This window comes from Gopherus evgoodei, chromosome 23 (genome assembly GCF_007399415.2).
Source record: "Gopherus evgoodei ecotype Sinaloan lineage chromosome 23, rGopEvg1_v1.p, whole genome shotgun sequence".
NCBI lineage: Eukaryota > Metazoa > Chordata > Testudines > Testudinidae > Gopherus > Gopherus evgoodei.
The window spans coordinates 2,892,165-2,920,072 of NC_044344.1; the positions used below are offsets into that span (position 1 = coordinate 2,892,165).

Sequence of the window (27,908 nt, forward strand, 5' to 3'; positions counted from 1 at the left end):
AGCAGCAGAGAAGCCAAGGACTGAAGCCTCTTCTGTGTGGCTGAGGTAGCTAGTCTGGGAAGTTTATACCAGTGGTGCCTGGACTAGCACTGGAGGAAGGAGGGCCGTTGCCACTAAAAAAAGGCCACTCTGCTATTTTTTGTAAGCCTGCTAAAACCCACCCTTTTAAACAATGTAAGTCTCTCTCCCAGGCTGCTAGGCAGGGCGGCAACAGCCCTAGATGTATTATTAAAGATGCCTGCTAAGTACTAACTGGGACAAGGTGCCTGTAGATAAGGGTTAATATTAACCAAGTTCTCTTTCCCCTCTTCTCCCCACAACCACACAGATCAGAAAATAAAGAGAATTGATAAGAGCACAAATTACATCTTCTTCTTATGAGCTATAGTAGTGAGGCGGCACCTGAACCCAGGGTACTAGGTACCTTACGAACAGTTCCTGCCCAGCCAGCTGTACAATCTAAATCAGGGGGAGAGGCACAGAGGACTTGCCCAGGGCACAGAGCTGAGACTAGAGGCTAGGGCTCCAGGATCACAGGGCAGTGCCATACTGCTTATACAGCACAGCTTCTCAACCACCTGAGAAAAATGGCAGCCAGTTCTAAGCACTTACTACTGGAGAATTCACCTTGCTACAACCAGCCACAAGCAGTGGAGTTAGGGGGGTCAGCAATGAGCTGATTTTTAAAATGTTAAGGCAGTACTGCGAACTGGGCAGGCAGTGACGGTGCCAGCTGGCTCTGTGCTCAGCTGCACTACTCATTAGCATTCCACAGAACATTTACCTTCATTACGATGAAGCAGCCACGTGCAGACTCTTTACCCTTCATGGAAGCCCTAGTTCTAGGAGAATTTAGAATGACATGCTCTAGGAGCTGTGAGACAGCTGGGTTGAGAGCACACCCTGGGTCAGAATTCCTCTATACCGAGGAAGTGGGATTCTTATTTGTTCAGCCAGTAGGCCAGAGCCTTCTGCCCTGCAGGCCAGGAGTCCTTGGGTAGTGCCCAGCTCTGACAAGTTTCCAAAGCGGAATTTTCAGAAGGGGGAGAACTTGACTGTTGCTTCCACTCAGCTGTGCCGCCTCTGGGTTCTGCAGAGCAGCTCCCATACAGATGTGGGATGCTTGGCCTGACCGTGCTCAGGTGAAGGTCTGGCCAGGCCAAGCAGCCCAGTTGAATCTCTTATGTCCCCAAAACAGGCAGGGACCTTCCAGCCAAGCCAGTAGCAAATTGCAGGTGAGCTGCCTGTTCCATTGGATACACAGCAGGCTCTTTGCATCCTCTGCCTTGCAGATCGCTTGATTGCAAACTTCGGGGTTGCTGAAGCCTTAGGTTTTGCCCTTGTTTCTTCCCATCTGAGAATCACAATGCGCCTCAAAGGCCCAGAACACTGAGATAGGGAAAAATCACCAGTAGATAAATGGGGAAACCGAGGCACAGAGCGCTAAAGCCACCCTTTTTCAAATGTCTATAGACACCCCCCATTTTCAGAATAGCTGAGCAGTTGCATCTCCCACTGAAATCCATGGGGGTAGGGGCACTCCACACCTCTGAGAAAAATCCCATCCAAGGCCTCTCAGACCAGGCACTCCAAATCCAAGGTCACGGCTGCCTTTCTGACACTAGCTGAAGAGATGCACAGAGCCTGACACGATACTTGGCACTTAGCTAGCGAGCTACAAGGAAACAGCTCAGAGTGCTTCAGGAAAGGCAGGTCTGGGTCACCCCATTTTACAGATGTGGGCTGTGAAAACCCAGGCAGGTGAAATGATCTGGCACAAGTGATTCCTCCATCCAGCTATTGTTTCCACTGGGAGATGAGAGAGCAGGGCCAGCAGCTCCTCGGGACCTCAAGCAGCGCCACACGGCAAGAATCCAAAGCACAACAGAGCATTGGGATTATTATTTTAATAGTGAGGTTTAAAGAATTGCATGTAGGAGAGACAGGAAGAAGCATACAAAAATCAGACCAGAATCTGAGCGACAGTACACATCCCTCCCAGGGAGAAGTCAAACCTTTAGAGATGGCTACAGTCTCGCAGCAAAATGTAACAAAAAATTCATACAATACATTTTAAAAATCCAGCTAATGTGCGGACTCCACCCACAGGTCAGGTCTAGTACATTTATGCAACGGGCCGTTGAATACTTGAGCTCTTCCATGCCAAGCAGTGACTGCCGTAGGAGAGACTCAAGAAACTGGAACCCTTCAGTGGCGCTGCAGTCAAGAGGAAATGGGGATTTAAAACGGGACCAAACAGGTGGAAGGAAAAACCAATCGCAGTGGTGCGACTATGCACGCTGGATTGCTTTAGTCCACAAAGCACAAGGAGAGGAGTCTGAAATGCTCTGGACACAGGTAAGGCACCATAAGCATGAACCAAGAGTTTTCCCATTGACGGGTCTCTCACTGAAGACTCACCGAGCCTCTCTGTTCTGCAGCCCTTCGGAACTGCTCCAGGTGCAATGCAAGACTACGAAAACCAGAACCGTTAGGAACTCTGTTCCCAGCCGATCCCTACGATCCCAAAGAGGGCACAACGCAGCTTCGCTAACTGGAGCATCCAAACTGCACACTCGCCTCTTGGGGGTGGACACACCACCTCGTTGGTGCAGTGTCTATTGCTACAAAAAGCCCAGGCTCAAGGGCCCCATTTCAAGCAGTCAGGAGAAAAAAAAACCCAAGCAAACTCCACGCTATGTTAAGCAAAGCTTCGGTCTAGTTCTCTCTTCTCACTAGTCCTATGATGTGAAGTTGGTCAGACTAATTAAGGAAGCATCACATTGGCATACAGCGGTATCTTCCTTCTGCCCCTCTTCCCCACCCAAACCAGTCTACGCCTCCTTTAAGGGCTCCCAGGGATCCACCATTAGCAGCAGGCTTTGAAGAGTCACGGCCCAGTTTGGCAGAACCACCTTGGATACTCCCTGAATTGCTATAAAGCGGGTTCAGCCTGTGTTTCGCCACTGGCTGATAAATGGCCAAGGCGTACAAGCAGCACAGCTGTGAGATGACGGAAACGCTACCAGGTCTCCGAAGAGCAATGGAAGTACCACAAAACACATACAAGACAACATGCGGAACACCTAACACCAAGTGCTTTGGCCCAAAAGTTGCGATTTGAACAGATGTGCATCTTTATTATTTTTATTTCAATGCAATTTCAAGCTTAGTAGGTTTTTTTTTCCCTTTTAAAAAGAACCCCCTCTGCTTCCAGAACAAAACTTACAGGGAGTGAACATTACAGGGAAAGACTGTTTCCTTTTTTAAAATTTATTTAAACAAAAATGCACAGTGCATCAACTTCTCTTCCAACCAGCTAAGCTGGGCAGATATTTTTCCTCCAGAAAAACAAAAAAAAACAAAACAAACCCAACATTTCCTGTAACTGGGCAGTGGTCCTCAACATGAGTGCTGCCTAGTTTGAACGTAAAAAGGATACATTTCCCTCATCATAGAAAAAGAGCAGTTTAAAGGTGAGGATTTTAGTATACTTGCAACAAGCCCACCTTAATCCTATATTACAAGCTTTTTACAACATACAAAATAGAACAGTAACTATGATTAATGTAACCCCTCCCGGTCAGAGAGTAAATATACAGAAGAATCATCAATCTGGTACCAACAGGACAGAAGTAGTGTATAAGGCAAAACAACAGCTAGGTACTGGATTATTAGAAACCCTTCCATGGAATATGAACAGTCATTAGCTAGTCTGGCCAAATGAGGCAATTCCCCCATGAAAAAGAGAGTGTTTTCACGCTAACCACATGACCCACAGTCAGAACACGAGGCCCCTGATCTCGCCCCCACAGATTAAAACCTAGTTAGCAGGGTTTCCATATTTTTTGCTTATTAACATTACAACGATTATCGTCTTCCTGTTAAAATTATAAATGTGGTCATTTAGCATTAAAATCAGAGCATCCAGCAGGGCACGAAGAGCCGCGCCACCCGTCGGGAAGGGAGGCAGCGTTTTGCAGGAACCCATCAGCGTGATTAAGCTGACTGCTCCCAAAGCGGAAAGCTCCCACACCGCGGGCCGCTAGCTACCATCCGTCTCCTAACCAGGGGGCGAGCTGGAGATGCTTGCAGCTGCTGTTACCAGGTTAAAAACCCAGGAATGATTAGTCTTGTCAAATTCTCCGCCGGGGGGAATCTAGCAGTGCCCTATTTGTTACAAAGATGCACTCGGAGGAAAGGCCATGCAGCCATGGACAGCATCCCCAGACAGAACACGGCCCACAAACCACCTGCGTGTTACAGCCACTGTCATAGCATGCCCCGTGCTAGCATTTGCTCCACCCAGTGGGCCCGTGTTCCTGTGGGACAGTCTGACCCCCTTCGCTGGATCCGGGGGGGGGGAAATGGCAGTTAGTGTGTCTGGGTAAATAACCACGTTAGTTTAAACTCTTCCTGCACCTCGTTGTTTTAGCTGAACTGATCAGTACATAGTGTTCACAGCCAGTAGTGTTCTAGACATTTCACTTTAAAAAAAAAAAAAAAAAACTCACCCCTTTCCCTGTGCTCCCATCTCCAAATCTGACCCCCTACCCCACCCTACATGCCCCTCGCCCTGCCCTAGCGCGGAGCACTGGGGGGTACTGGCCGCACCACACTGGTTTCTGGCCCCAAAGCCATCCCATGCTGGCTCGGAGTTCATCCTGCGTTACATTAACCTTGTGGACCAGGAGAGTCTTTTTGCACAGATCTGCAGAGTGGTGCAGGAAGCCTCTTCCCAGCGCGGCCCGCAGATCTGCAGCTCTAAAGTGGAGGAAGGGACTCACCCAGGTAAGTCCAGGTATGAAATGCATAGATGGAGGTGAGAGGGGATTCATCCGGGTTTGTTTGTTCCTTGCACCATTGGAAAAACAAAACGAGACACTGGGAGCTTCTCATGCAGGTTCCTAGGGGCGGGCGGGGGGGAAGTCCGTTCAAGGAAAGGAGAGAAGGTCCGTCTCCTCACCAAGGAACAACCAGGCAATGCAGCTGGACTTCACCTGGGGATGGGAGGCAGCGGCGGGGCCCCCCGGCTCGCTGCAAGGCAAGGAAGCCCGGTTAGTTAGGCTGTGGCAGGATGCCCAGGAGTTTTCTAGCCAAGTCACTCAGTCCAAAGGTCTCCTCGCCAGCTGCTGTTTCAAGAATCGTTCCTGGACGCCAGCCTGCCCAACACCTGCCATGTCTGTGCGCTCATGGGCCACTTCCCCCAGGTGCCTGGGGATTCCCAGAGCCTGGGGTCCGTGTCCAGCGACCACAGACCCAGCTGTCACTGGTGTCCAGGCTTATCATCCCGGCTCCAGCTTCCACTGGGGCCTGTGCAGGCCCCTCCACCCAGGCGATGCAAAGACCAGCCCACCGCTGAATGAGCCATGGAGGAGCCCAGCGTGAGGCCCAGGGTTTTGCAGGAGCGGGTGGGATCAGGACTGCATCTCCAGCCAGTGCCTGTCAGCAGTAGGCTCCCAGGGAGCTCAGGTGGGGAAGCCAGAGCCCTGGAAGCTCTGCACTGACGGAGGCAGGTCTCTGGGGGGCGCTATTAGATGAGACAATATTGGCACAGGCCAAGAGTTTAATCAAGACACCTTTGGGGTTAGACCCGTCGCAGGGGCTCGGAGAAGCCTAGAAAGGGAAGGGCTAACAGAAAGGCTGCGCAGCCAGCCAGCGGAAAGAGATGCTTGGCCGTCGCTTAGCCTCCCGCTCCGAAGCGGTACGTGCCGCCCAGGTGGCTTAGTGGAGCAGGCGCGGGGGTACCCTCCGCCAAGCAGGCGCAGATATTTTAGCAGCAAGACACGCTGGCTAGGTCCGTCACCTACCTCGATTCGTTTTGCTGGGGTAAGTTCTCTGGAAGTGTTTATACTCCTCCGGAGCTGGAAAGTCTTCGACAGGATGAAAGGAATATTTGGACTCAAAGTCATCTGGGAAGAAGGGGAAAGGGTGAGCTAAGGCAGCTTGAGAGGAAATGGAAACGGTCACCTGGCACCCCGAGTTCTCAGCGCTCTCGATCACAGACGCGCTCTGCTGCTGGGGGGAGCACGGAGAATCTCTGCCCACCTGCTGGGCCGTGCATACGTGCGCAGCTGGGGGTGGACATACCCCGCCCTGGTCGTGCTCCGGGCTTCACGGGGGGAGCGGAGTCAAACAGAACTGGCTAAGCAAGTCAATATAAATGAACCAGGGGAGAATTTTTCCCTCCCCCGGTAAGCTCCCATTTCTCCCCCGGCCATGCTGCCAGCCGCTGGCTGACAAAGAAGAACGGCTCCATGCACAGAGCTGGATTTCCACCTGGAACATGATCAGCGGGTGTTAATCACGCAGTTAGAGATACGATTCCGTTGATGGGGGCCCTCCATTCACTGCACTAGCTACAAAGCCGCTCTGCAAGCATTAGGGAGTGCTGCACGAGTGGAAGTCAGGCCTCAGCCTCGTAGAATGGCTGGGCCCTGGTACCTGTTAAAGGGAACATCCTCCCTCCTCCCTCTCTCTTCCCAGTGGGCCTGGGCCTGACTCAGACAGGAGCCAAATGGTTCCCGAGGCTCAGCTTCCAGCCGAGGATGGTTAGATTTTCTGAGTGGGGCCCCTGACATCAAGCCAGGGAGTGAATCCAAAACTGACCAATCCAGCCCGCTGAAATCCGGTACCAGAACGACACACAGGGACTTTGCCCAGCCCCAGCATGACTCACGCCTGGCACTGCCCAAGGCCGGCAGGTTTTCATTCAGTAGTTAAGCCCAATGTTCTGCAGGAGTAGGGACTCCTGAAGGTTTCCCACCCCTCTACCCAGCACAGACATCATGGCCAGGGAACACCGGGTTTCCCGCCACCCCCAAAGCTTTTACAAGACCCTGAAATTCATCCACTGTATCTTCCCTTGTCTCTGAAGGAGCTAACATTACACCACAACATGGTATCATAAGCCAGGCTGCCAGGGGCTAGAGAGACATGAGACACCAAATGCACTGGGGGAGGGAACAGAATTCCCATCTGAAGTAATGCAGGTGGACAGAAATAGCAGGGAGGAGGGGGAGGGCGAGGTCAGCCCTGCACTAACACCCCTCGGAAGAAAGCACCTGGCTGCTAAGGACAGGGAGCACAGCCGCAGCAGAGGCACTGTGCCAGAGGCAGACCCAGGAGCTCGAGCTGCCGGAGAGTCCTTTGCCCACCCATGAAGATTCCTGAACTCCTGCGGTGTCAGCAGGGAGTGGCTCACACCTTGTTTATGTAGGACCTACAAGAACAGCAGCTTTCCATGCACCTCCCCAGCCAGAGGGCCGTTTGGAATCTGGACTGCATTGCCGAGGCAGGTTCTCTCTGGGGTCTAACATCTACTCACCCAAGAAAGATCTCATGGTGGCAATGGAATCTCTGTGCCCATTTCGCACTGGGGGAGGGGGAGGAGGCGGCCCAGCCGGTGTCCTGGTAGGTGGGGGCGGAGGCTTCCCTCGACTCAGAGGCTCCGATGACCCATGCATTCTGTAGGGGGGTGGGGGCGGGGGAGCGTCACGACCACCATTCCGCATCAGTGGGGGCGGGGGTGGAGGGGCTGCAATAGAAACCATGATCAGCACAGATACGGACACAGGAACAGTAAGACCGATGGCCCAGCCAGCCCAGCAGCCAGTCTCTGGTAGCAGCCAACCCCAGGTGCTCATGAAAGAATGAACAGAGCAGCACAGCCATCGAGCGATCCAGCCCGTCGCCCACTCCCAGCTTCCAGTAAACGCAGGCTAGGGCCAGGGAGACACTCCTGGATCATCTCAGCCACCCACCCAGCCTGGGCAGGACTGGGCCCGTCACAGCGCTCTCTAGAGAGTCAGCCTCCAGCAGTGGGGCACGGAGTTATTCCACCGCTCACAGGGGATTGCCCAGCTCTCCAGTGGGCAGCCAGAGGTGGGCACAGGACGCCAGGTCTAACCCTCCTCCAGCCCGCACTCAAGTCTGTTTGGTACCATTTCAAAATCCCAGCACGCAGCTCACCTGTCAGGCTCTGGCCAGTATTTTCAGGGGCCCACCCCACCCCCACAGGCCAGCTGAGACTCCAGTGCAGGCCGAGATGCCAGGCTCCAGTGCATCAGGATCAGGGCCTGGCAAGTATCTACTAGAGCCTTTCTGCTGGTTAGTGCCCCAACGAGACAGTTTCAGCTCCTGTTCCTAATTCGGTTAGTTATACAGAATAACGCACCAGCTCCGGAGTTGTGACTGAAGTGAGTGATTCTAGGGCCGGGGGGGTCGGAGCTGGCGACAGCCGGGGTACAACTGCAGCCTTGTGGCGCAGCCCAAGAGGATGATAAAATACTAGTGCTTTCCCGACGCTCGCTCGGCTGCGGAGCCGAGTGCGAGGGGGAAGTCGAGGGCACCCAAGAGAGAAGGCGACGAGCTCAAGAGAGGATGTTGCCTTAAGTCGTTATGGGAAAGGCCAATGTCAGACCCGGATGCTCTGCCTGTCTCCCAGGCAGCTCCTGCAGATGAGGCCTCTAAAGCAAGGGACAAGTTCCAGCGCAGGTCGCACCTCTTGGGGGATTAGAGACACACATTGGTGAGCTGACAAACCGACGCCCCTTACCCGCAGCAGACGCTGGGGGTTCCACACCCCCCGGTTCTCTCCCCTCACACCCTGGGAGCCACGCGGCTGCACCACCGCAAAGCAGCAGGAGCCAGCAGCAGCATCACGTGTGGTTGCCTGAGGGCCAAGTTAGCCCCGTGCTTGAGGGGCTCTTACCTGCTCCCCTGCTCGGAGGGTCTCGGGCCGGCGGAGGGGGTCGATTACTCTGGAGCGACGGGGAAGCCGAAGAGGGTGGAGGAGGAGCCATGCCCCTCACGGGGCCAGGCGTCTTCCTATGCAAAGAGTTGTGTCTCTGAGGCAGCTCTGGGGCCAGCTCATTGGTGGGGCTGGAAGGGCCGTTGTGAACGCCGGGGGGCTGCCGATAGGGGGGCGGAGGGGGAGCTAGAGACTGGTTCTGAGAACTTGGCCCCGTTCGGACATTCACTGGGGAAGGAGGGGGCTTGATGGGGGGCGGTGCTGGGGGGCCATCCCGGCTCGTGGGGAGCCGCTGTCCTGGAGCTGGCGGTAACGGCTTCTCCCGATTATAGGAAGGTGCTTTGCTGCCATGCATAGGCGGGGGGGGCGGGGGGCGCGTTGGCTCGGCGGCCTGGAGGCGGGGGCGGAGGGGCAGACGAGCTGTGTTTCATGCCGGTACTGCTGGCACTGTTGGGCCGGGAAAGGTCAGGCAAGGAGGGTCTCTGCATCCGGGGAAGCTCAGGGGGGGAAGCCCGGTTGTTGTCGGAGTCATCGTGAGGTCGGCTGTTGGTCACGGGCACCGGGGGCCGCGGGGCTGCTGATCTGGAGCCAGGAACCTGCAGCGATTGCTTGCTGGAGGCGCTGTCTGCGGCGGAGAGAAAGCCGGGTTACTTGCCAAGGGAGGGAAAGGGTCCCAGCCAGGCCTGGAGTTAAGGGAGACCGATGGGCTCAGCTTGGTGTGAAGGGGGACACTGCAGCCAGCGCACTCGGCTCACCGGAGCGCCAGGACGGGGGAATGGCCAAAGCAGGGATCTCCGAGGGAACCGATGGCTCCTGTCCCAAGCAGCCCTGGTTAACCCTGGCAGTTTCTGAAGGCCAGGGTTACGCACAGAAGAAAGGCAAAGTAACATTCTTCTGTTAACACTTCGTGCACCTAGGGCCATTCCCGAAGCATGAGAAGCCTCACCCCACCCTGGGAAATAAACTATCCTTAAATGGGACAGATGGGGAAACTGAGACACAGAGGGAACAACTGGCGAGCCCGAAGTCCCAGACAGGATGGCTATAAAAACTGGGATTATTGCCTGGCTCTTAGGCCTGTGTTCAGACCATTCCCCAGTCTGGGCAGGCCTGGGAACCCTGGTTTCATGCAGTGAGAACCCCCCAGCCCTTCTGAGACCAGATCAGGCGCCAGAGCCTGGCGAGGGCAGGGTGGGGAAATCGTATCCTGCATCTGTGTAAGTGAGGGCAGCTGCTGTGATGGGTGTGATGGAGCCTCATGTCAACACACTGGGACTGGTGCATTGCAGTGTGCTGTGATGCGCCCTGCACCCCAGCAGCATTTCAAACCTGCAACCCGGCTAAACACTGGTGACCGGTAACCAACGGCAGCAAGTTATTTCCTGGGTACCTGAGTTGTCCTTCGCTCCGACGGGTCTGAGCTTAGGGACGCCCCCTTGGAAGAGGCCGCCTTTGGGCTGGAGGGCAACAGAGCTGGAGCCACCACCGCCTCCTCCCTTGGGTTCTGAAACGAGAGGGGTCCAAACTCAGCCCTTAACGCAGCATCCCTCCCAAGGGTCCCCTTGTCTTCTTGCAGCTTCGATTTGAAGCATCCCAGGTCCAGGTGCAACGTGCCTCGGAGATTACACAGCATCAGGCGTGTATGTGGGGATTAGCAGCTCTGCTCTCCCCGTGGGCTGTCCCAGAGCTCCGGGACCACGAACGGAACGGTGCCGTTCACGTCTGCAGCTAGGGCACCAACATTTCCCAGGCATTGGCTCAGGAGCGAGTGCGCGTTCACAGAACGAGGACTGTAGCCTAGGAGTATGGGGCATCAAAAGCTTCTATGGGAAGGTGTGGGGAGAAACCAACTCGGCCAGCACAAAGCAGCTGCAGTTTCCCAACGAATGCAGCAATTCAGAGGAGCACCTAAGGGAGGCGCTGGAATTGCAGCTAGAGTGGACTGGAGGCTTTGAGGCTAAGCGGCACCGCAGGGTGGGTGGACCCAAACGCCAGGATACTCACTCTCCAGGACTGGAGCGCTCCGGTCATTGACCTGCGTCACCTTTCTCAGTCTGGGCCCCTTGCAGATATCCTGGAGCAGGGCTCCTCTACCTCGCTGCTCCTCTCGGCTCAGCTTCGGGAGCTCGCTGTTTGCCTGGAGACACGAGGGACATTACGGAGAGAAAGCAAGTCAGTGCCCTGCACTGTCGGTACAGACGGGCTCGCTGGAAGTCTGATTACAAATCAACCCTCCCTGTCCCCCGTTCCAACCCTGACTGCAGCCCCTGGCCCCACTGCACCGTCCTTTCTGCCAGGAGGCAGCTCTGCTTCAATCCCTCCCTTCCAGACAGAGCAGCGCCCCAGATCAAACCAAGGCAGGTTCCTCCTACGCCCTCCAAGAGGAGTGGCGCTACAGTCGTCTCCCCCTTACCCTAGACGTAAGTGTCCCCGTCTCTGCCTGGGCAAAGGGCATAAGACCCACACCTGAGATTCTTCGTTCTCCCTCTGGGCTGCTTGGGAGGGAAGGGGGCAGCAGCAGCGCACATCACAGGATCTCAGCCCTCCCCAGCGCACCTCCCGCTGGCTTTGGTGGAGGCAGCGCCACTCCCAGCTAACGGTTTCCATCACCTGTCAGCCCACCAGTGACTTCACTTCCCTCGTTCCCTCGTCTCATCCCATCCCCTGCTTCTGACCAGCTCTAGCTCCCCGCTGCCCCCAAACGCTCCTAGCTCTCCCTGCTGCACGCGCCCTGCCTCACAGCAGGAGTTCTGCTAGTGACATGCCGTGACGTGCAGCTGAGGGGACATAGCAGTGGGTCATAACCACTCAGTGCCAGATCACCCAATTAATAAACACGTCTCCAGCACTTAGCATCCCCACCACACAGCCAGGAACACTGAGGGCAGGAGTCAGGTGACTTATCCACAGTTACACACAGTCTCTGGAGTCCAGTTCAAGCTGCCGCCAACACCTCCAGCAATGCACCAGGGTAGACTGGCGTATCCAGAGAAAAGGCAGCTGTGAAGAAAGCACTCCAGGTAGATGAGCCACCCTAGGAGAAGGGAAGCGGAAGGGCAGAGTAGCCACTAGCCCCAGAGAGAGGGGGTGAGTGGGGCCTTACCTGATGAAAGGTTGGGAGCGGAGGGGGGCCAGGAGGCGGTGGAGGGGGAGGAGGTATCGGCATCCTTTCCCACTCCTGGCTGGCTCAGTCTGCTTAGTGTCTGCGGAGCGCTTGGTCCCTCATATACCTGTAATTCAGATAGAACCAGTCAGAGACCGGCAGACTGTTTCAGCAACACAACCCTGTGAGTGCCAGGGCAAGGAACAACAACTGGTGCGAGTGGGAACACCCCAAGTCAGCAGCCCCTGCCCGAGTCCACAAGAGCACGGCACCCTGGGGGTGAACCGCAGGCAGACCCTGCGCACAGAGCTTTACGCACAGCAGACGTCCACCAGCGGCCCCCGTGCCGCCCAGAGACTTCTCCGAGGGCTCGGCTTCAGGAGAGCAATGCCTGCCAGTTCGAGCACCGCCTCCCACCAGCTTAAGGGGCAAGATCGGTGGCAAAATTCCTTAAGAGGCAACTAGCTGAATCCCACCTGGAAGAGCAGCCCGGCCCCCGGGGTACCCCAGATCCTGTATCTGGACCCGCTTTTCGGTTCCTAGAAAGGAAGAATCAGCCCAGGAAGCATGTGACTGGTGAGAGCCGCTGAACATCCAGAATTCAAGTCATTTTTAGCCCAATCATCTCACTTGAGAAAGGAACAAACCAGCTCCCTTGAGCCTACATCCCATCAGTCTACATCACTTCCTCCACAGCAGGGGGCTGCTTCCGCAGGGACGTAACGGGCCCATGACATCCACAGCTCATCTGTATCCATCAAGCGCTAACACTGCAGAATTCCCTGCCAGGAGCCACAAGCCATAAATGTATCTACATCTTCTATCGTGTAAATCATCATCAAGATGGAAGAGACCTGGAGTCAGCACCCCTGGGTCACAGCAGTGTAGAATCGCTTCTTCCTGAACCGTCCCCGAGAAGGAAGCATTAACGGCCAGGTTTTCAAAAAGGCTCAGATCCCACAGAAGTGCCAATGCAAAGGGCCAGCTGAGCACCTGAAAATCTGGCCCATTGTCTAGGTTATTTCTAACAGCGACTCCAAAGCACCTGATGGGAGCGGATTTCATTGTCTGAACTGTCCACATAGAAATCTCCTAATAGCGTCTCTGAGTTCTAAGTTACCTAACACAACGACAACCAGCTGCTGTTGGGCCTTTGTATAACCTGGGTATTTAACAGCCCGCACAAACCATCCACTGTCACAAATGAAACATTTCTGCGGAGGAAGTAGATAAAGTCACCCGGTGATTCACCATCTTGCGCCTGCAAGACACCGATACCTGTCAGAGCCATTAGTCTGACAACATGAAATTACAAAATTAAAACTCTCAAACAGCAGCGGCTAATGGGATTGGAATGTGACAAATGCCAGGACTCACTTGTCAAAGCAGGAGTTACATGTGCTCCAGGCAAAAAGCGAGAGAGGATGAAAACTTTACACAGTAGAACCAATGGAGAAAGACACCAGAATACTCCTAGGCAGAGACCATCCAATATTAAAAGCACATATTGTGTTCACACCTGATAACTCAATATTTTGCTTTGATGTTTTAAAACATGTAGATTTCAGATCCCTTGCCCAGATCCCAGCATAAGTGAACCAGGAAGTTTAACAGACAGTTACATGACACAGCAAGATGGTGCCAGTCCACAACTTTATAATGCAGAAAATAAACCCTGGCCACCTTTGAGAGGTGGGAAGTGAGCAACAGATGCCACAATGAGGGCTTGTAATAAGACTTCATTATTCCTACAAAATGAACTATAGAACAATTTACTAATGAGGCAACCCATACTGTCTACATAAATCAGGTACATTTTGTGATGCTATCAAAGCAGTTGTTTTTTAACCTGTGTGCATTTCCTTTCATACTAATTCACAGAATCCCGTCGTTCCCACAGTACCCCTTCCCCCTAGAATGGTCATAGCAAATTAGGGAGGTTCTAGGCTCACCACTTACATGTACTGCCTAGTTTAAAGAGACACCAGAGTTCAAAATAATGTAAAGGACCTTCCCTGCCCTGGAGCCCACATGCCAATATTTGTGGTTTTACAACCACCTCTCTAAACATTTCCCTCTCTTGCTGCTGCGTGAAAGAGCCACACAGACAGTGGGAAAGAGTGAAAACTGGCCCTACACAAACTGCTGTTAAATACATAGATAGAGAGGAAAAATATTTGTCACTTTAAGTCTTTTGTTTACAGTGATATTAAGTGGTACTTGAGACATTACTATTAAAAAAATTCAGCTAGAAGCATCTCTTTAAATAACCAGGCTCCTTGTCTGAACACGGCCCACCAAGTGAGAGCCGCAATCCAGCTCCCCGAGGGCCCTTCCAGACAGCAGCTCTTCATTCTGACACAGCTGTGGAATTCTGTTCGGGACAAGGTCCTGCTTTTCAATAAGATCTAGACCTCATTTAGAGCAATTACTCTTCCCACCACTTTCCAGACACTAATCCCAGCTCCACGTAAGCTCATAAGCTTGTCTCTGTCACCAACAGAAGTGGGTCCAATAAGACACTACCTCACCCACCTTGTCCTCACAACAACGGAGGAGGCAAGCGAATCGGAGTAAGACATCAAATCCACTCAGATGGGAACTCACACACAAGAACAGACCTGAAAGAGAACAAATTTCTCGGTAAGAGAAATAACATCACACACTTGGCTGGGGTTTGTCTGCGCTGCCTTCACTGCCGTCGGTGTGTCTGAATAGGAGCTTGCTCCCTGAGCAGCATCGCGTGTGCTCCCACTCCTTCCTGTGACGAACTCATGCTTTCGTGTTGACGTTCGCACGGCCTGTTGCCACAGAAGTGACTGTGATGTCACGAGGCCAATACTATGATTTCATAGCTTGGAGGAGAAGTCGAAAATAGCTTGGGGGTAATTAGCTAGCAGTAACAGTTGGGAAACGCGTGCCAGATAAAGAGATTAATGATTCACTCTCAGGTATTTGAAAGCCGTGCCTAGCACCCAACTTCCTCTTTAAAAGTATCAAAGCCATGAAAAGCTGCTCCCCATCCTCTCGACGCGTGGCCTGTAGGAACATTCAGATGATTAGAGAGGAGTTATCAGCAATGTAACGGATCTCTGCTGAGCGGAAATCAAAGTTCAGCAGAGCTTGCTCCAAGTATGGAATCCCCATCGCAGTCCATGCAAAGGAAGGTGTTGCTATCTAGCCGTCTACTTGCACACACCCATCCTGCCCAGCCAGGCGGGTACGAGCCGTGCTCAGATGCTACGGAAGCAGCACATGGACACGACTGCAATGGGCCCCCTAGACAAAGACTCCATAGAAACGGAGTACATGATTTGTTTAAGATCACAAAGCAAGTCATTGGCAAAGTCCAGGATAGAAACAGGGCACTCCTGCTTCAGACCTCTAGGACCTCACTGTGCCTCTGGGATCATTACTCAATCTTCATCAGTTTGACATGCAATTGTTCAGTGGAACAGAGGGGAAAATTCCCAGAATTAACCTGAGTGACTGTGGGGTGGGTTGGGGGAAAGATTCACACACAATTCTTATGGATTCACTTTACTCCCCAAATGCTTTACTTTGCATGTGCCAGAGCAGAAGTCCCAGTGTACTGAAACAGGCATTCAAAGAAAGGTTCTGTCCTAGAAGGTCTAAGCTAAAGCAGCTCGGAAAGAAAAGGGAGCTAGATTTCTAATGAACAGGTCACTTCATTTTGAAGTGTGGCCTAACGCACATTATGGATTATCTACTGGGCAAGGTGGGGGCGGTAACATTTTTTATTGGACCAGCTTCTGTTGGCGGAAGGGAGAAGCTGGAGCTGAAGCTACACAGCACTCTACCTCTCCAATATCCTGCAACCAACACTGCAAACACCTCAGCAAGGGGCAGTTTTAAAATTAAGAGCCCCTGAAAGGAACTGAGCTCAAAACACAGCCCCTGTTGGAGCATGTGACCTTACCCCCAGAGAAACGAGGAGAAAATGCCGAGCAGGAAGGCTGACCTAATCGAGAGCTTGGAATCTTATGGAAACACAAACAAACAAACCCCACATACATCTTTTGTTACCTTCATGAAGTCACTCAACACAGCTGATAAAAAAGAGTCTCTCTCACAGCAATGTTTACAGCCCCTTAACATTAAGTCTATGCCTTATGGAAAACGCGCCCTTTTGACACAATGCAGTTTAGACAGCTGATTCCCAGCATTTCTTTTGCTTTGTCCTTTATTAACCAGGATTTTTACCTGGAAACTGATCTTAACGTTTACGGGTTTCATACACTCTGGCAGTTTAGCCTCTGGTTTGTGGTGGAAGCAATCTGAAAGACCCAAAGCAGGGCAGCATGCAAAAACACAGAACACAGCCATGTTCTTTGGCTAAACCAGGGGGGAGACATTTGCCATTTAATTTGTCTTTTATACACAAAACCAAAGGAAGCATCTTCTTCCCAGTTTCTTCAGTTGCCACCAACAAAGCCTAGAGCTCAGGGGGAGGCAAGTGGTTTTTGGATGGCAAGGCAAGCAGGCCTCCTTTGAGGGAGATCCTTTGTAGTAGCCATTCAGAACTCAGTTTGTGTCCCACCCACTAGTTTATCTGCCCAATAAACCCAAATCAGAAGTGGTCTGTTTGCAAGCACTTCAATAGGGCATAAGAACAAGTCCTCCCCTCCCACCCCCCTTTTAAAGAATAACTAAACCAAACTTCATGCTCAAAAGCCCATTGGATTTTAGTGACCAACTGTGCTTAGCCTTGAAAAATCTACACAGATCAAACCCATGCTGGAAGTCGTCTACATTTTCTAGACATTTGTGAACTCCAGATGTGCTGTAAAGGGAAAACCTGTTTTCGACAGGATTCAGTATTTATCCTTTATGATCCACTCACGACTTTTCACTGGAGATGCAGCAGTGCCTTTCACAGGTCATGAGCACATTTCCTCACCGTTCAAAGGGATTTGGGTACCGTGAAAGATTTATATTTTAGAGTTACAATGCTTCTACAGCTAGTTTGCATGTGCAAATCAAGATGAAGCCAACAATTCATCCTCAGGGAGGGCAGTGGCTTTGAACTGCAGATCAGAGTGGAATTTCCAATCCTTCTGATGGTGGACTGATTGCCGGATGTAGCTACAGTAGCTTCTGGACTATTCGCAAGATTAGAGCACTTATGTACTTTCCTTCTTCTGCCTCTCGAAAGTATTCCAGACCCAACCCTGAAGTGGACATTCCCGAGTGTGTTTCTGAAGAGCACCGAGGTTGCTACATAACTAATTTACTCTGCAAAACATCTCAGAATTTAGGATCAGTCAAGCTGCCATCTCAATTCAGAGCTTCTCAGATACATGGCCCATCTCGGAGCACAGACAGACATACCTGCTTCAGTTTGCAGGACTCAGACACTCATCAAGAATGAACAGCCACCCACGGGCACTGACGGTGCATTTTTAACAAACCTGGAACAAATACATTTCTGATGCCGGAGGGCCAAACTCCAGGGTCCTCAGCGGAGCAAGGCCCCACTTTGCACCTCAGCGGGAGCTTCGCTCCTTTGGAGGGCTGCCAAGTTGGGCCGCGCGTTAATAGCTTTCCAGAAATCTTAATTTTCTTCATTTGGCAAAGGAAACGTCAGCAGGATCAAGGAATCCTGTCATCACATCAAACTGAAGCAAAGGAAACAGCAATCTTGCAGGCAGGAAACACCCCATCTCCTATAAAAAGCTAGGGGCTTCCTTCCTCCCATTCCACAGAACAACCCGTGAGGTGCAGAGAGGGATGGGGTCGCACGTGACGGAAACTAACAAGAGAACTTTTCTTATCCACATTTTATTTTAAAAAATCCTCTACTGATTGTTTCGCCGACAACAGGAAATGAAGGCAGAATCGAGGGCTTTCTGAGGCTTTAGAATGTGACCCCATAAAGGCATTTGGGGATGGGAAAGGGGGATGCATTCGACTGCACCACCCACGCCTCCGACCAAACAATATGCTGCAAGCAGAAAAAGGACCGCAGCGCCTTATGTTTGATTGAAGTTAGTAGCTTATAGTTCAAATAAGAATGACACTTCTTTAGTGACTCTCGATCTAACATCCCTCTCCACTAAGAGCTCAAATAGCTGCTTGTATGTTTCGAATAAATTAAACTCTCTCAATTGAAAAGAACAAAAGGCTATTGCTTAGGACAGGAACTGGAGAATTGTCTCAGAGCAGAATTTAGATGCAATAACAGAATCTACTAGGCAAGGAGAATGTTTAATGAAATGAGCCTTAGCACTGAGCAATGCAGGAACAGAGGAGATGCTACTGGCTAGGCTGACAGCAGTTTCAAAAGGTGCTAAGGGTCTGTAAGAGCATCTTCACCTCTAGGGAATCCCCTCATGCCTGGACGTGGTGCTGCAGGGAACTCCGCCTCTCGCGCCCCAGATGGCGGCCACTTCCCTGGCCCCATGATGGCCAGTCCCAGCCAGTGTCTTCTCCCGACTCCCTCTCTGCGTATGTCCCCAGCGTTATAAAACAACAGGGCTGGTCCAGCTCCGCTGACTTGGGCCGCAGGGCGATGAAGTTACAGAGCAGACAGTCAGGCTCAGGCTTGTCCAGACTGCTCTTCCTCACTCCCATAAGTTCTATGTTCTCCAGTTTGAATCATCCCCACCCATCCGCACTTACTAAAGGACCAGCTGTCTGTGGAGCACTCCTCAAAGATACCTTCACAGCCCTTCTTGTTCCAGGACCTCCTGGGCCTTTAACTCGTTCCTTTGGCTAGCCTTTGGTTTTTCCTGTAGGCCACAAGGGACTGGAGATGTGGTTCACCTGCCTCTCTGCCCCCTCCACTTTCTAGGAGGGATTCTCTCACAGGCTGAGATCTCTGAGCACTGCCTTGGGAGGCAGCATGGGCCACCACAGTCCCTTGCATTCTTCTCTTTCTGTGTGGGGAGAGTTAGGTCTCTCGCCCTACCATGCAATCGAGAGAAAGCAAGCGCCTGGGCCCAGGGACACAGCCAAGTATTCGTAGGGTTTTCCTAGGCATAGGCCAAGCAGAGATGAACCGATCTATAATCCAGGCTATGCAGGGCAAGTCATTTTGCGTAGCTCTGACAGATGGCCAATCCCTGCTGTAATAATGTGGGAACCATTTAATGGAATTCCACCAGGAGAGTCTGGTTACCCTGAGCTGCGCCAAAGCCAGAATGACCTCACAGAGAGAAGAGATGCAGTCAGGAAACAGGTTTAAAAAAAAAAACAAAAAACATACAGCAAAGTGGCTAACAACGCTGCTGCTTCTAACCGGTTCTGCAGTTCACGAGCAATTAGGAGCAAGTTTACAAGAGCAGCGTCCATCTATTCAGAGCTTGCAAGTGATATTGGGCCATTTATACGAATGCTGAATGTTTGTACACAGTTCTGAAGACACAAAAGCATTTACATGAGCCCAATTTTCTGCTGGAAGAGCCATACAGGTGCTTTGTGGCATAAATATGCAATTCTCCTGCCAATGGCATGACTGCAAATTCGCCCTCTGCAATCCGGCCTGCAAAGCATTCTGCAATCCCCACCACTACCTATGCACTCTGGGAAAGATGAAAAGGGAAGCATTTGCCTGCCAGGCATGGTGGATAGTCCACATGGGTTCCCAAATCATTTTATTAATACCATGTCTTAGCCATAGGCCACTGCGCATAACCAGGGACCACCAGATTAAGACAATCTTGCAGTCCTTACTCAGGCAGGGCTCCCACTGAAGGCAACAGGAGTTGTGGTGAAGGCCTAAGACCTGCTCCTTTAACAGCTCCAGTTGCAGGGGCGCGTGTTTTTCAAGGGCTGGGTGAGTATAAGGCCTGGTCCACACTACAGCGTTAAATCGATTTAACGCTGTACCCGTCCACACTATAAGGCACTTAAAATTGATTTTAAGGGGTCTTAAAATCAATTTCTGTACTCCTGCTCAACGAGAGGAGTAACCCTAAGATCGATATTACTATATCGATTTAGGGTTAGTGTGGACGGAAATCGAAGTTATTGGTCCCATTCTTTTACTGAGCTACCCAGAGTGCACCGCTCTGGAAATCGATGGTAGCCTGGGACCATGGACGCACACCACCGAAGTAATGTGCCCTAGTGTGGACGCGTAAAATCGATTTTATAAAACCTGTTTTATAAAATCGATTTTATTAATTTCGATTTTACTCTGTAGTGTGGACGTGGCCTAAGGAAGGTCTTGTGTCAACACAGGGGGTGAAACTGACACTCCAGCCAGCCAGGACTAGAGCTCAGTACCCAGCCCAGCGGACGGATTTAAATCACTGACTGATTTAACTCCACTTTTCCACTGGGACTTCAGTTATTTTCTAAACAAAAGCACATTCTGATTGGTTGATCTAATCCGTTAAACATGTTGATTTACAACGAAATAGGGCCTTTGCTGGAGAGCTGGTACATTGCTTTGCTGCCTAGGAGGAGCCACTAACCAGCCACGTTTATTTAAGCAATTGTCTAATGTAACTGAGAATGTGTGAAACGTTACCAAGTGGTGAATGATCCACTGCTTACTGACTGGCCAATTAACTCTGTTCCTGATTTGTATCAAGCTGCGCTAGGGTGGTGACTGGAATTACAGACACAACAGCAGAGTTATTTTTTAGAGAAATGTTTCCAGAGAATATAGTAAACTGATAGCATATCTAGTCTATTATAGTAAAGTCTATATTACATTCAGATTTTAAACAGGTTTATTTTTTAAAAAGATAATTTCAACAAAAGAATCCAATTTAAATAGAAAAATGGATTTTTATCCACCCTGCTCCCAGTCAGCTCTGTGCAGTGCTGCTTTCCAGACTCCCAGGTGCCAAAGCAGGCTTTGCGCTGACAGCCAGACTGGAGCAGAGAAAGAAGAGCATTTGCTCTAGCAATTACGTGACAGCTACAGGGAGAACTGAGATGGGACTAAAGTCAGTGGTGTGGTAAGAGCCTGGCCCATTGGTACCGCACTGCCACTGGACATGGGTAGCCAGCACACTCAGAACAGTAGCCCAGTGGCCACCCAAGACACCCGCCCCAGTGAAAGGACTGGGATCAGGTACTGCATCGACAGGCCTATACGGTGCAGAGCAGAATTCGTCAGGATGACACTGGCTCCATAGCTGTAGCAGGAAAATTTACCTTTTCTTTTTAAGTCTCATCTTTATGGATTGCCTCACCCTGACTCTCACTGCCCAGGTACCACTGGGGAGCAGGCTGCCCACAAGGTAGGCACGAGCATGAGGGACCCACGTGCTGGAATCGAGGTGCCCGTTAGCCCAGTGTGATTTCAGCAGTGCCAAAGGGAGACCAATTTCAGTTTCTTGGGTCAGACCACTGCTAAGCTGTTCAAACTGGTGGGGGGGGGGAGAGTTCAGGTGTCTATTTGGGCCCCAACCAGGCATGCCTTTCAGAGGTGCCCACACCCCCAGCAGTCAATGGGAGCCGCAGATCCTAGGTGTTATCTCAGCTGTTACTAAGCCAAACCACAGCAGCAAGGGCACATCTGGAGTCTCGGCAGACTTGGCAGGGATCTCTGGGGTGGAAGCACAGACAAGCACTGGGTGTAACCAAACACTCCAGGAGCCACTCTCCAAGCGGGTCCCATTCAGCAAGGACGCCACAACACCTGAGCAGGCCAGGCCTGGATCAACACCCAGGGACGCAGTCAAACCCAACACGACTCCGTGGACTGCGCCCACCTACACTGGGGCCGACAATCTTTGGAGTTCTCCCCTTTCTCTGGAGTTCCAAGGTCACCTCATTTACTCCTGTTTAAATGGAAAGGGGCCACACCAAACGCTGACCCTCCCAACGACTTCCACCTGCAAGAGCTGCTTTCCTAACAGCCCCCTGGCAGAGTCATCCCTGGGGTGGTCTACACTAGTTCGGTTGGCTTACTACATCGCTCAGGGCTGTGAAAATGTCACACTCAGCGTGGCGTCATTAAGCCGACCGATGCCCATGTGTAGACACTACTAGGTTGATGGACGAATTCTTCCCTTGCCCTAGCTACAACACCCGGATTTATTACAGTGATGGAAAAGCCCCTCCCGATACTGTCATGTCTATGCTACAGTGCCACGGTGCTGCAGCTGCCACGCTACAGCTGTGTCATTGTGGTGCTTCTAGTGGGACCCGAAAGTCACCTGGGTCTGTTCCGGCCATGAATTGCCAGTAAGGAAGATTCTGCCCTTGGAACACTGAGCTGAGTCCTGGTCTGCCTCATGCATCAAGACAAGTCATAGCCTCCCAGAGCTGTAAGCATTTCCAAGGGTGCTGCTGCTCCGGTGTCCAAGGACGGGCTCTGGAGAAACAGGAGTAGGGCTAATCAGAGGTGAGACCATAAGACTGCTTGTCAGGGACAATGGCAGCCTCTCACTCATCCTGACCATACATCCAGAGCATCTCCAAACCACATTCCCAGTTCAACCACTGTCTGTGTGACCCTGGGCAAGTCACAGCTGCTAAGAGCCTCAGTTTCCCATCTGCAAAATGGGGCCAATGAAACAGACTCACCTTTGTAAAAATGCTCCGGTACTAAGTGTGGTTACTGCGCCCCAGGAGCACTGCGAGCCGCACAGCACTGTGAGGGAATTGATTCAGTAAGCGCTAGTGAGAAGCCAGGAGAGGAAAGACAACAGTTTGCTTTCGTGGGACGTCTAACTAGGGACCATTTTCCCCCAGGCAACGTCTGTTTCACAGTGAAAAACCTACTTTTATTTTGAAGAACAACTGTCTTGCCCTCTGAAAGAGCGAGAAGTAAGTAGGTCAGACAGACTTGAGGACCAAAAGTCCTGACAGAATCGCTTGTGAGCCAAGAGAGCCAGGAAGTGAGAGGCCGGCTCTGGAGCAGGCATCCTCAGCTCTCCATTGGCATGCAGGGGACTGTCACGCCTCGCTTCAAAGGTAATACAGGAAGACTCAATCCAGTTAGAACAGAAAATCCAATCACAGAGTTGAACTTTCAAGCAGCAACTCTCTTTGCTGGCTCCAATACCCTGCGGCAAAAGCAGCAGCGAGTGCTTCAGACATTCACACACTGCCATTACTTGATGGCCTACAACATACAGTAGGGCCTTGATTTAGCACCAAGTTATGAACACAAGTCAAAGGGATCCAGTGAAAGGGGAGGATGGAAATCAGCCAGCCTGTCTGGCTTTGATGAGCAATGGCCCAGCTGCAAAGAAATCATGTCTGGAGAGAGGGGGCGAAGTGTGTGCAGATCCGACGCACAGCTTGCTCTCTTCCCAGCTGTGGTACAGCTCACATGCTGAGCGTATGCGAAGTTGCTGGATCGGACGCTTTGTATTTGTTCAGGACCAGTCTGGGCAGTTCACGGCCCAATGCACAGCTCACGGTCATGCAGAGGGCAGAGCCCTACACAACGACGCAATACAGCTGCGCACATCTGGAGCATCACAGCTGCTCCACACACAGCAGTAACTGGGCAGAACCTTGCAATGTCGTTCAACAGTTTGCAGCAAGAGCCCAATTGACAACGTTTCCGAGAAACTCTCCACGAGTGAGCCGAGGAGCCTAGCGGGTGTGCCGCACTCCCGAGGGGTGTGACAGCCACAATAAGCCATGGCACTAACACACTAACGCAGGCGACAGCCGAGCACTGCAGGAGACGTTCTCTGCAGGCAGGTCATTCAAATCACTCCTCCCGCACGATACCGGGCAAATTCACACCTTGTGCTGGAACTCCATTGGCTGCTTCAGCAGCCGCCAAGGCGCTACTGTGAAAGGGAATCAACTCTGCTGAGCGCCTCTGGAGTTCCTAGGGGGCTGCCACGGGCCACACCAAAGAGATCGGGAGCAGCCCACAGCGGGCAGAGCAGAATTAAAGGCTGCTGACGGCTAAACAAGGGGCCTCAGACAAAGCTATTGGGGTTCACGGCACCTTTCCAAACATTCCCACCAGCAGGCAGCAGAAGAACTATGCTCTCTGCAGTGGTTCCTCTAAATGACCCCCCATTGTGAGCTTCCATCCTCAGCACAGCCCAATGCCGGGACACCTGCACAACCCCAAGGAAGAAGCTGTAACATCCCCGTCCTAGCTCGTCTTTAGCTTCACTTCGTCCTTAGCCTGAAGGTTGCCTCTTTGCCTCTCCCATGTACAACGCCTGCATTTCAGCAAAGAGTGACTTCCATGCAGATACCAGCTGGCTGCAAGGAGCTGATGGCAATGCCTGCAAAGTGCTCTCAAGGTGCCAGGCGCTGTGCATTCATTTATCTGCCGATCACTACATGCAATTCACATCCGTTTCCATTGCATCCCATCGGGCGGCATTAAAATAACTGCTTGCCAAGGCTCCTGAACCAGCTGCAAGGGGGCCGTTGTCTCTCTCTACATGAATTTGGTCCTCAAAGCTACTGAATCAGAGATGGATTGTTCATAGCTTATTAATAGCAAATGGATTTGTGAGAGAGATTCACTCCAGATGCATCAGCCTGGAAGCCAGCTCAAGCTGCGGTTTGGAAAATATTCACTACAGGCCCCAGAAATACCACCTAGCTCCTATCCAGCATGTGCCATCAGCAGATCACAGGCGCTTTACAAAGCGGATGGGTATCATCGCCCCATTTGCTAGATGAGGAAACAGGCACAAAGCGGGGCAGTGACTTGCCCAGTCACCCAGAAGATGAATGAGCAGTAGAACCAAGGTCTCCTGAATCCCAGTCTAGTGCTTTAGCCACCAGGCCACACTGCCTGTAGATGCTGCTTGCTGACGACTCCCTAATCCAGTCTCGGGCTACCCACCCCCAGCTCTGCTGCTGCCTCTCTCACCTCACCTGCCATTCCAGACCCAGCTCCCACCTGCGATTTGGCCAGAGCACCTCAAACCTGACATGCATTTACCTGGCTCTTCCCGTACAAGACATTCCCTGCACAGCCTTGTGCTGGGGCTGAATAGCCAAGTGAGCGAGAGCGAGCCCATCAGTCAGGTGACAGTAGGCGAGCAAGCCAACAGACTGCAGTGACAAGGGACAATTCAATGCCAAGACACCTGGCATGCACTCAGGCTATGCAGAGATAGTCTTCCCATACCCAGCCCCCAACCCGCAGCCCATTAATAGTCCCTCCTCCAGTTCTGGAGCCCTGAAGATCGTCTGGGTGCACCAAGACACCACATAGACAAATGCCTATAGCAGACAGAGTCACAGTCTCTGCACAGGTGAAGCCTGAGCCTGGAAAAGCAGGAGAATAATAAAGGGCATGAATAAGCCATATTAATTCTGCAGAGCAAGGGTGTGTGAAAGGACAGTGCTTCTACCATGGCATACTGGCCTGACACCAAGTTCTTTCAAGCCATGAAAGATAAGACAACAAATAATCAGCTGCCTTCTCATTTGTTTGGTTAAAACAAGGACTTTGCACTGGGAACCCCAAAGGTTTACAATGGACACACAGAGCCCCTGAGCTCGCAGAGCAGGACTGGGGGAGGTACATTAAGGATTACTACTGAGCATTTCCTGGCAGGAGCCAGGTTATTACATGATCAGTTAGAACCACGGCAAGCACAGTTTACCAGATGGGATCAGACTATTGGTCCACCCCAGCTGTCACCCTGCCTCTAACTGCAGCCAAACCTGACACTTAAGAGGAAAGCGAGAAACCCCATCAGGCACCTGACCAGTTGGGCAATTCTGGTCTCGGCTCAGAGGAGAGCTCCCTGGCTGCGACTGGCTTGTCAACTTCCAGGCTACAGATGATACTGAGGTGTTCTCATGCAGCCCGTTCCTTAAACTCCAGCAACAGAAACAAACCCATCACATGCAAGCCAAGTTCTCACGTATGCTGCTGGCAATCCGTTTGTCTGCTCTTCCTCACCCGCACATAACCCTAGCTTTGAGAAGGCTAAAGGCTGGGCAGGTAACAGACTGAGCAGGGAGAAATGCCTGGGTCAAGATGCTTGCCAGAGTCTATGAAGAATGGGCAATCCTCTGCCCCCGTCTGACTGTCCACATCCCCTGCAAGTCGTTCACGGGAGAGTGGCCACATGTTGGAGGGCTCCGGGAGACCACTGGCAGGTGCACACATTCAGGCGTGGAGGATGACTGGGAGACGGAAAGGGAGTTTGGAAGAACTCGATGTGTCTTCTCAGAGAAGAACATGCAATTTAAGATTCGGCAGCACAAGCAGCTTGTCAGGCAGAGGTAGGTGCTTCGGCAATGCAGATATGGCCGCAGCCTCCTTCCCAATTAGTGCGACACAAACCGCATCCACTGGAAGCGGCATCCCACAGGGGCAAGGATGCCACACACCATGGCGCTGCAAGGGCTCTGAGAGAGACAAACCTTGGCCAGGCAAGAGGAACTAGCCCCTCCCTGGGAAGGGAAATCCTACCTTCCCCTTGCAGGGAGTCTGGGGGCTCGGCAGGGGGCTGCTAGGCAGGAGATCCAGGCCCCAGACTGTCTGTCAGCAGTGCAGGGCTGGGTCTGAGCTCAGGGCCCGCAGGCACCAGCAGCAGAGCAGCTCTTAGCTCGGGGCAATACAGAGCCTTGGAACAGCTGGTAAGAGAATCCCCCCCCCCCAGCCTGGGGCAATTAACAAGAGCAAGTAACATCCAGGAAGGGCTGAAACAGAGAGGGGGGAGGACCCCACTGGGCTGCAGGGAATCGGAGCCACCCCGATTTGCTACAAGTGCTCCCGGTCCAGATCTCCACCCCCAGGCTCCAGACCCCGCACCTCCCCCCGCCGGCCCGGCCCTCCCCAACCCCTCTCCCCGCTGGTCCAGAACCCCCCCAAGCCCCAACCCCTCCCCCCGCCGGCCCATGGCCCAGCCCCGCCCCCCGCCAGGGCCCCCCCCAACCCCTCTCCCCCGCCGGCCCAGAACCCCCCCAGCCCCCGCCGGCCCAGAACCCCCCCAAGCCCCAACCCCTCCCCCCGCCGGCCCATGGCCCAGCCCCGCCCCCCGCCAGGCCCCCCCCAACCCCTCTCCCCGCCGGCCCAGAACCCCCCCAGCCCCCGCCGGCCCAGAACACCCCCAGCCCCAGCCCCTCTCCCCCGCCGGCCCAGAACCCCCCCCCGCCGGACCACGGCCCAGAACCCCCCCAGCCCCAGCCCCTCCAGGGCCCTGCCCCCCAGGTGCCCTGTGGGCTCTGGCACGTCTCCCCCCAGAGGCGGCGGAGGGGGCTGAGGGCCGCTAACCCCAGCGCGCGGGGCCCCTCCTCACCCGGAGCCGCCGCCCGCTCCGCACCGGGGCCTCCTGTCGCCGCCAACCCGGAAATGAGCGAACCTCCCCGGCCCCCAGCCGCGGCGGCCAAACAAAATGGCGGCCGGGGAACCTTCTGCGCATGGGCGGAGGGCACGCCCCGCCCCTTTCTATCCGGTCTGAGCGCGACTGGACGCTCAACGCTTTGGAGCGGTTGAAGACGCCATGTTGAGAAGGTCATTGAAGGGCCCTCGGTGTGGGAGGCCATGTTGGGAAGGACACGCAACATCGCGGAGCGGGTCGACGGCCATGTTGGAAAGGTCATATGTCCTGCCAGTGTGCGGCCATGTTGGGGAGGTCGCCCGGTCACGCCGCAGCCCCCTGCCATGTTGGGAAGGTCGAGAGAAACCGTCTCTGAGGCCATGTAGCCTGGGCCACCATGCAGGGAAGGTCACATAGGGGTGGGCAGCTGAGGCCCAGCCCTGACTTTGCCAGACCCTGGTGCACCCTGGCACCCACCTGTCCGCAGGCCTGGGGAGCTGGCATGTCACAGCACAACATGACATCATCATGCTGTGCCAAAATGATGTCACACCCCACTAGGCCTCTACGTATTGGCTCAGTGACATCACACCACTGTATGACATCATCATATGGCACCAAAATGCCATGATGCCAACCTCATGCCCCCTGCCATGCCACAGGAGCCCCTGGCACCCCTACGGTGGGGGTGTCAGCTGGGAGCTTGGAGCACCCCGTGGGGCCCTCTGCCATGCCCCTCTCTGCGCAGCACCCCACCCCCACAGGTCCCCTCCTTCCTACTAACTGGATCCCCCAAATTGCATCACCCCCCTCAAACAACTGGGGGTCCCAGGGAACGTGGGGAGTCACACACAGCACT

General features: G+C 53.0%; 1 protein-coding gene across 1 annotated transcript; it reads right to left on the reverse strand.

Annotated features, from left to right (window-relative positions):
* Positions 1–1,892: 1,892 nt before the first annotated feature.
* WIPF2 (WAS/WASL interacting protein family member 2) lies at positions 1,893–27,125 on the reverse strand. The gene is given in 10 exon segments (XM_030540961.1): positions 1,893–5,037; positions 5,811–5,912; positions 7,328–7,537; positions 8,714–9,116; positions 9,118–9,377; positions 10,143–10,256; positions 10,757–10,889; positions 11,856–11,982; positions 18,997–19,002; positions 27,029–27,125. Coding segments are annotated over 8 exon segments (1,326 nt in total). The 5' UTR covers positions 11,919–11,982; positions 18,997–19,002; positions 27,029–27,125; the 3' UTR covers positions 1,893–4,996.
* Between the last annotated feature and the right edge of the window lie 783 nt (positions 27,126–27,908).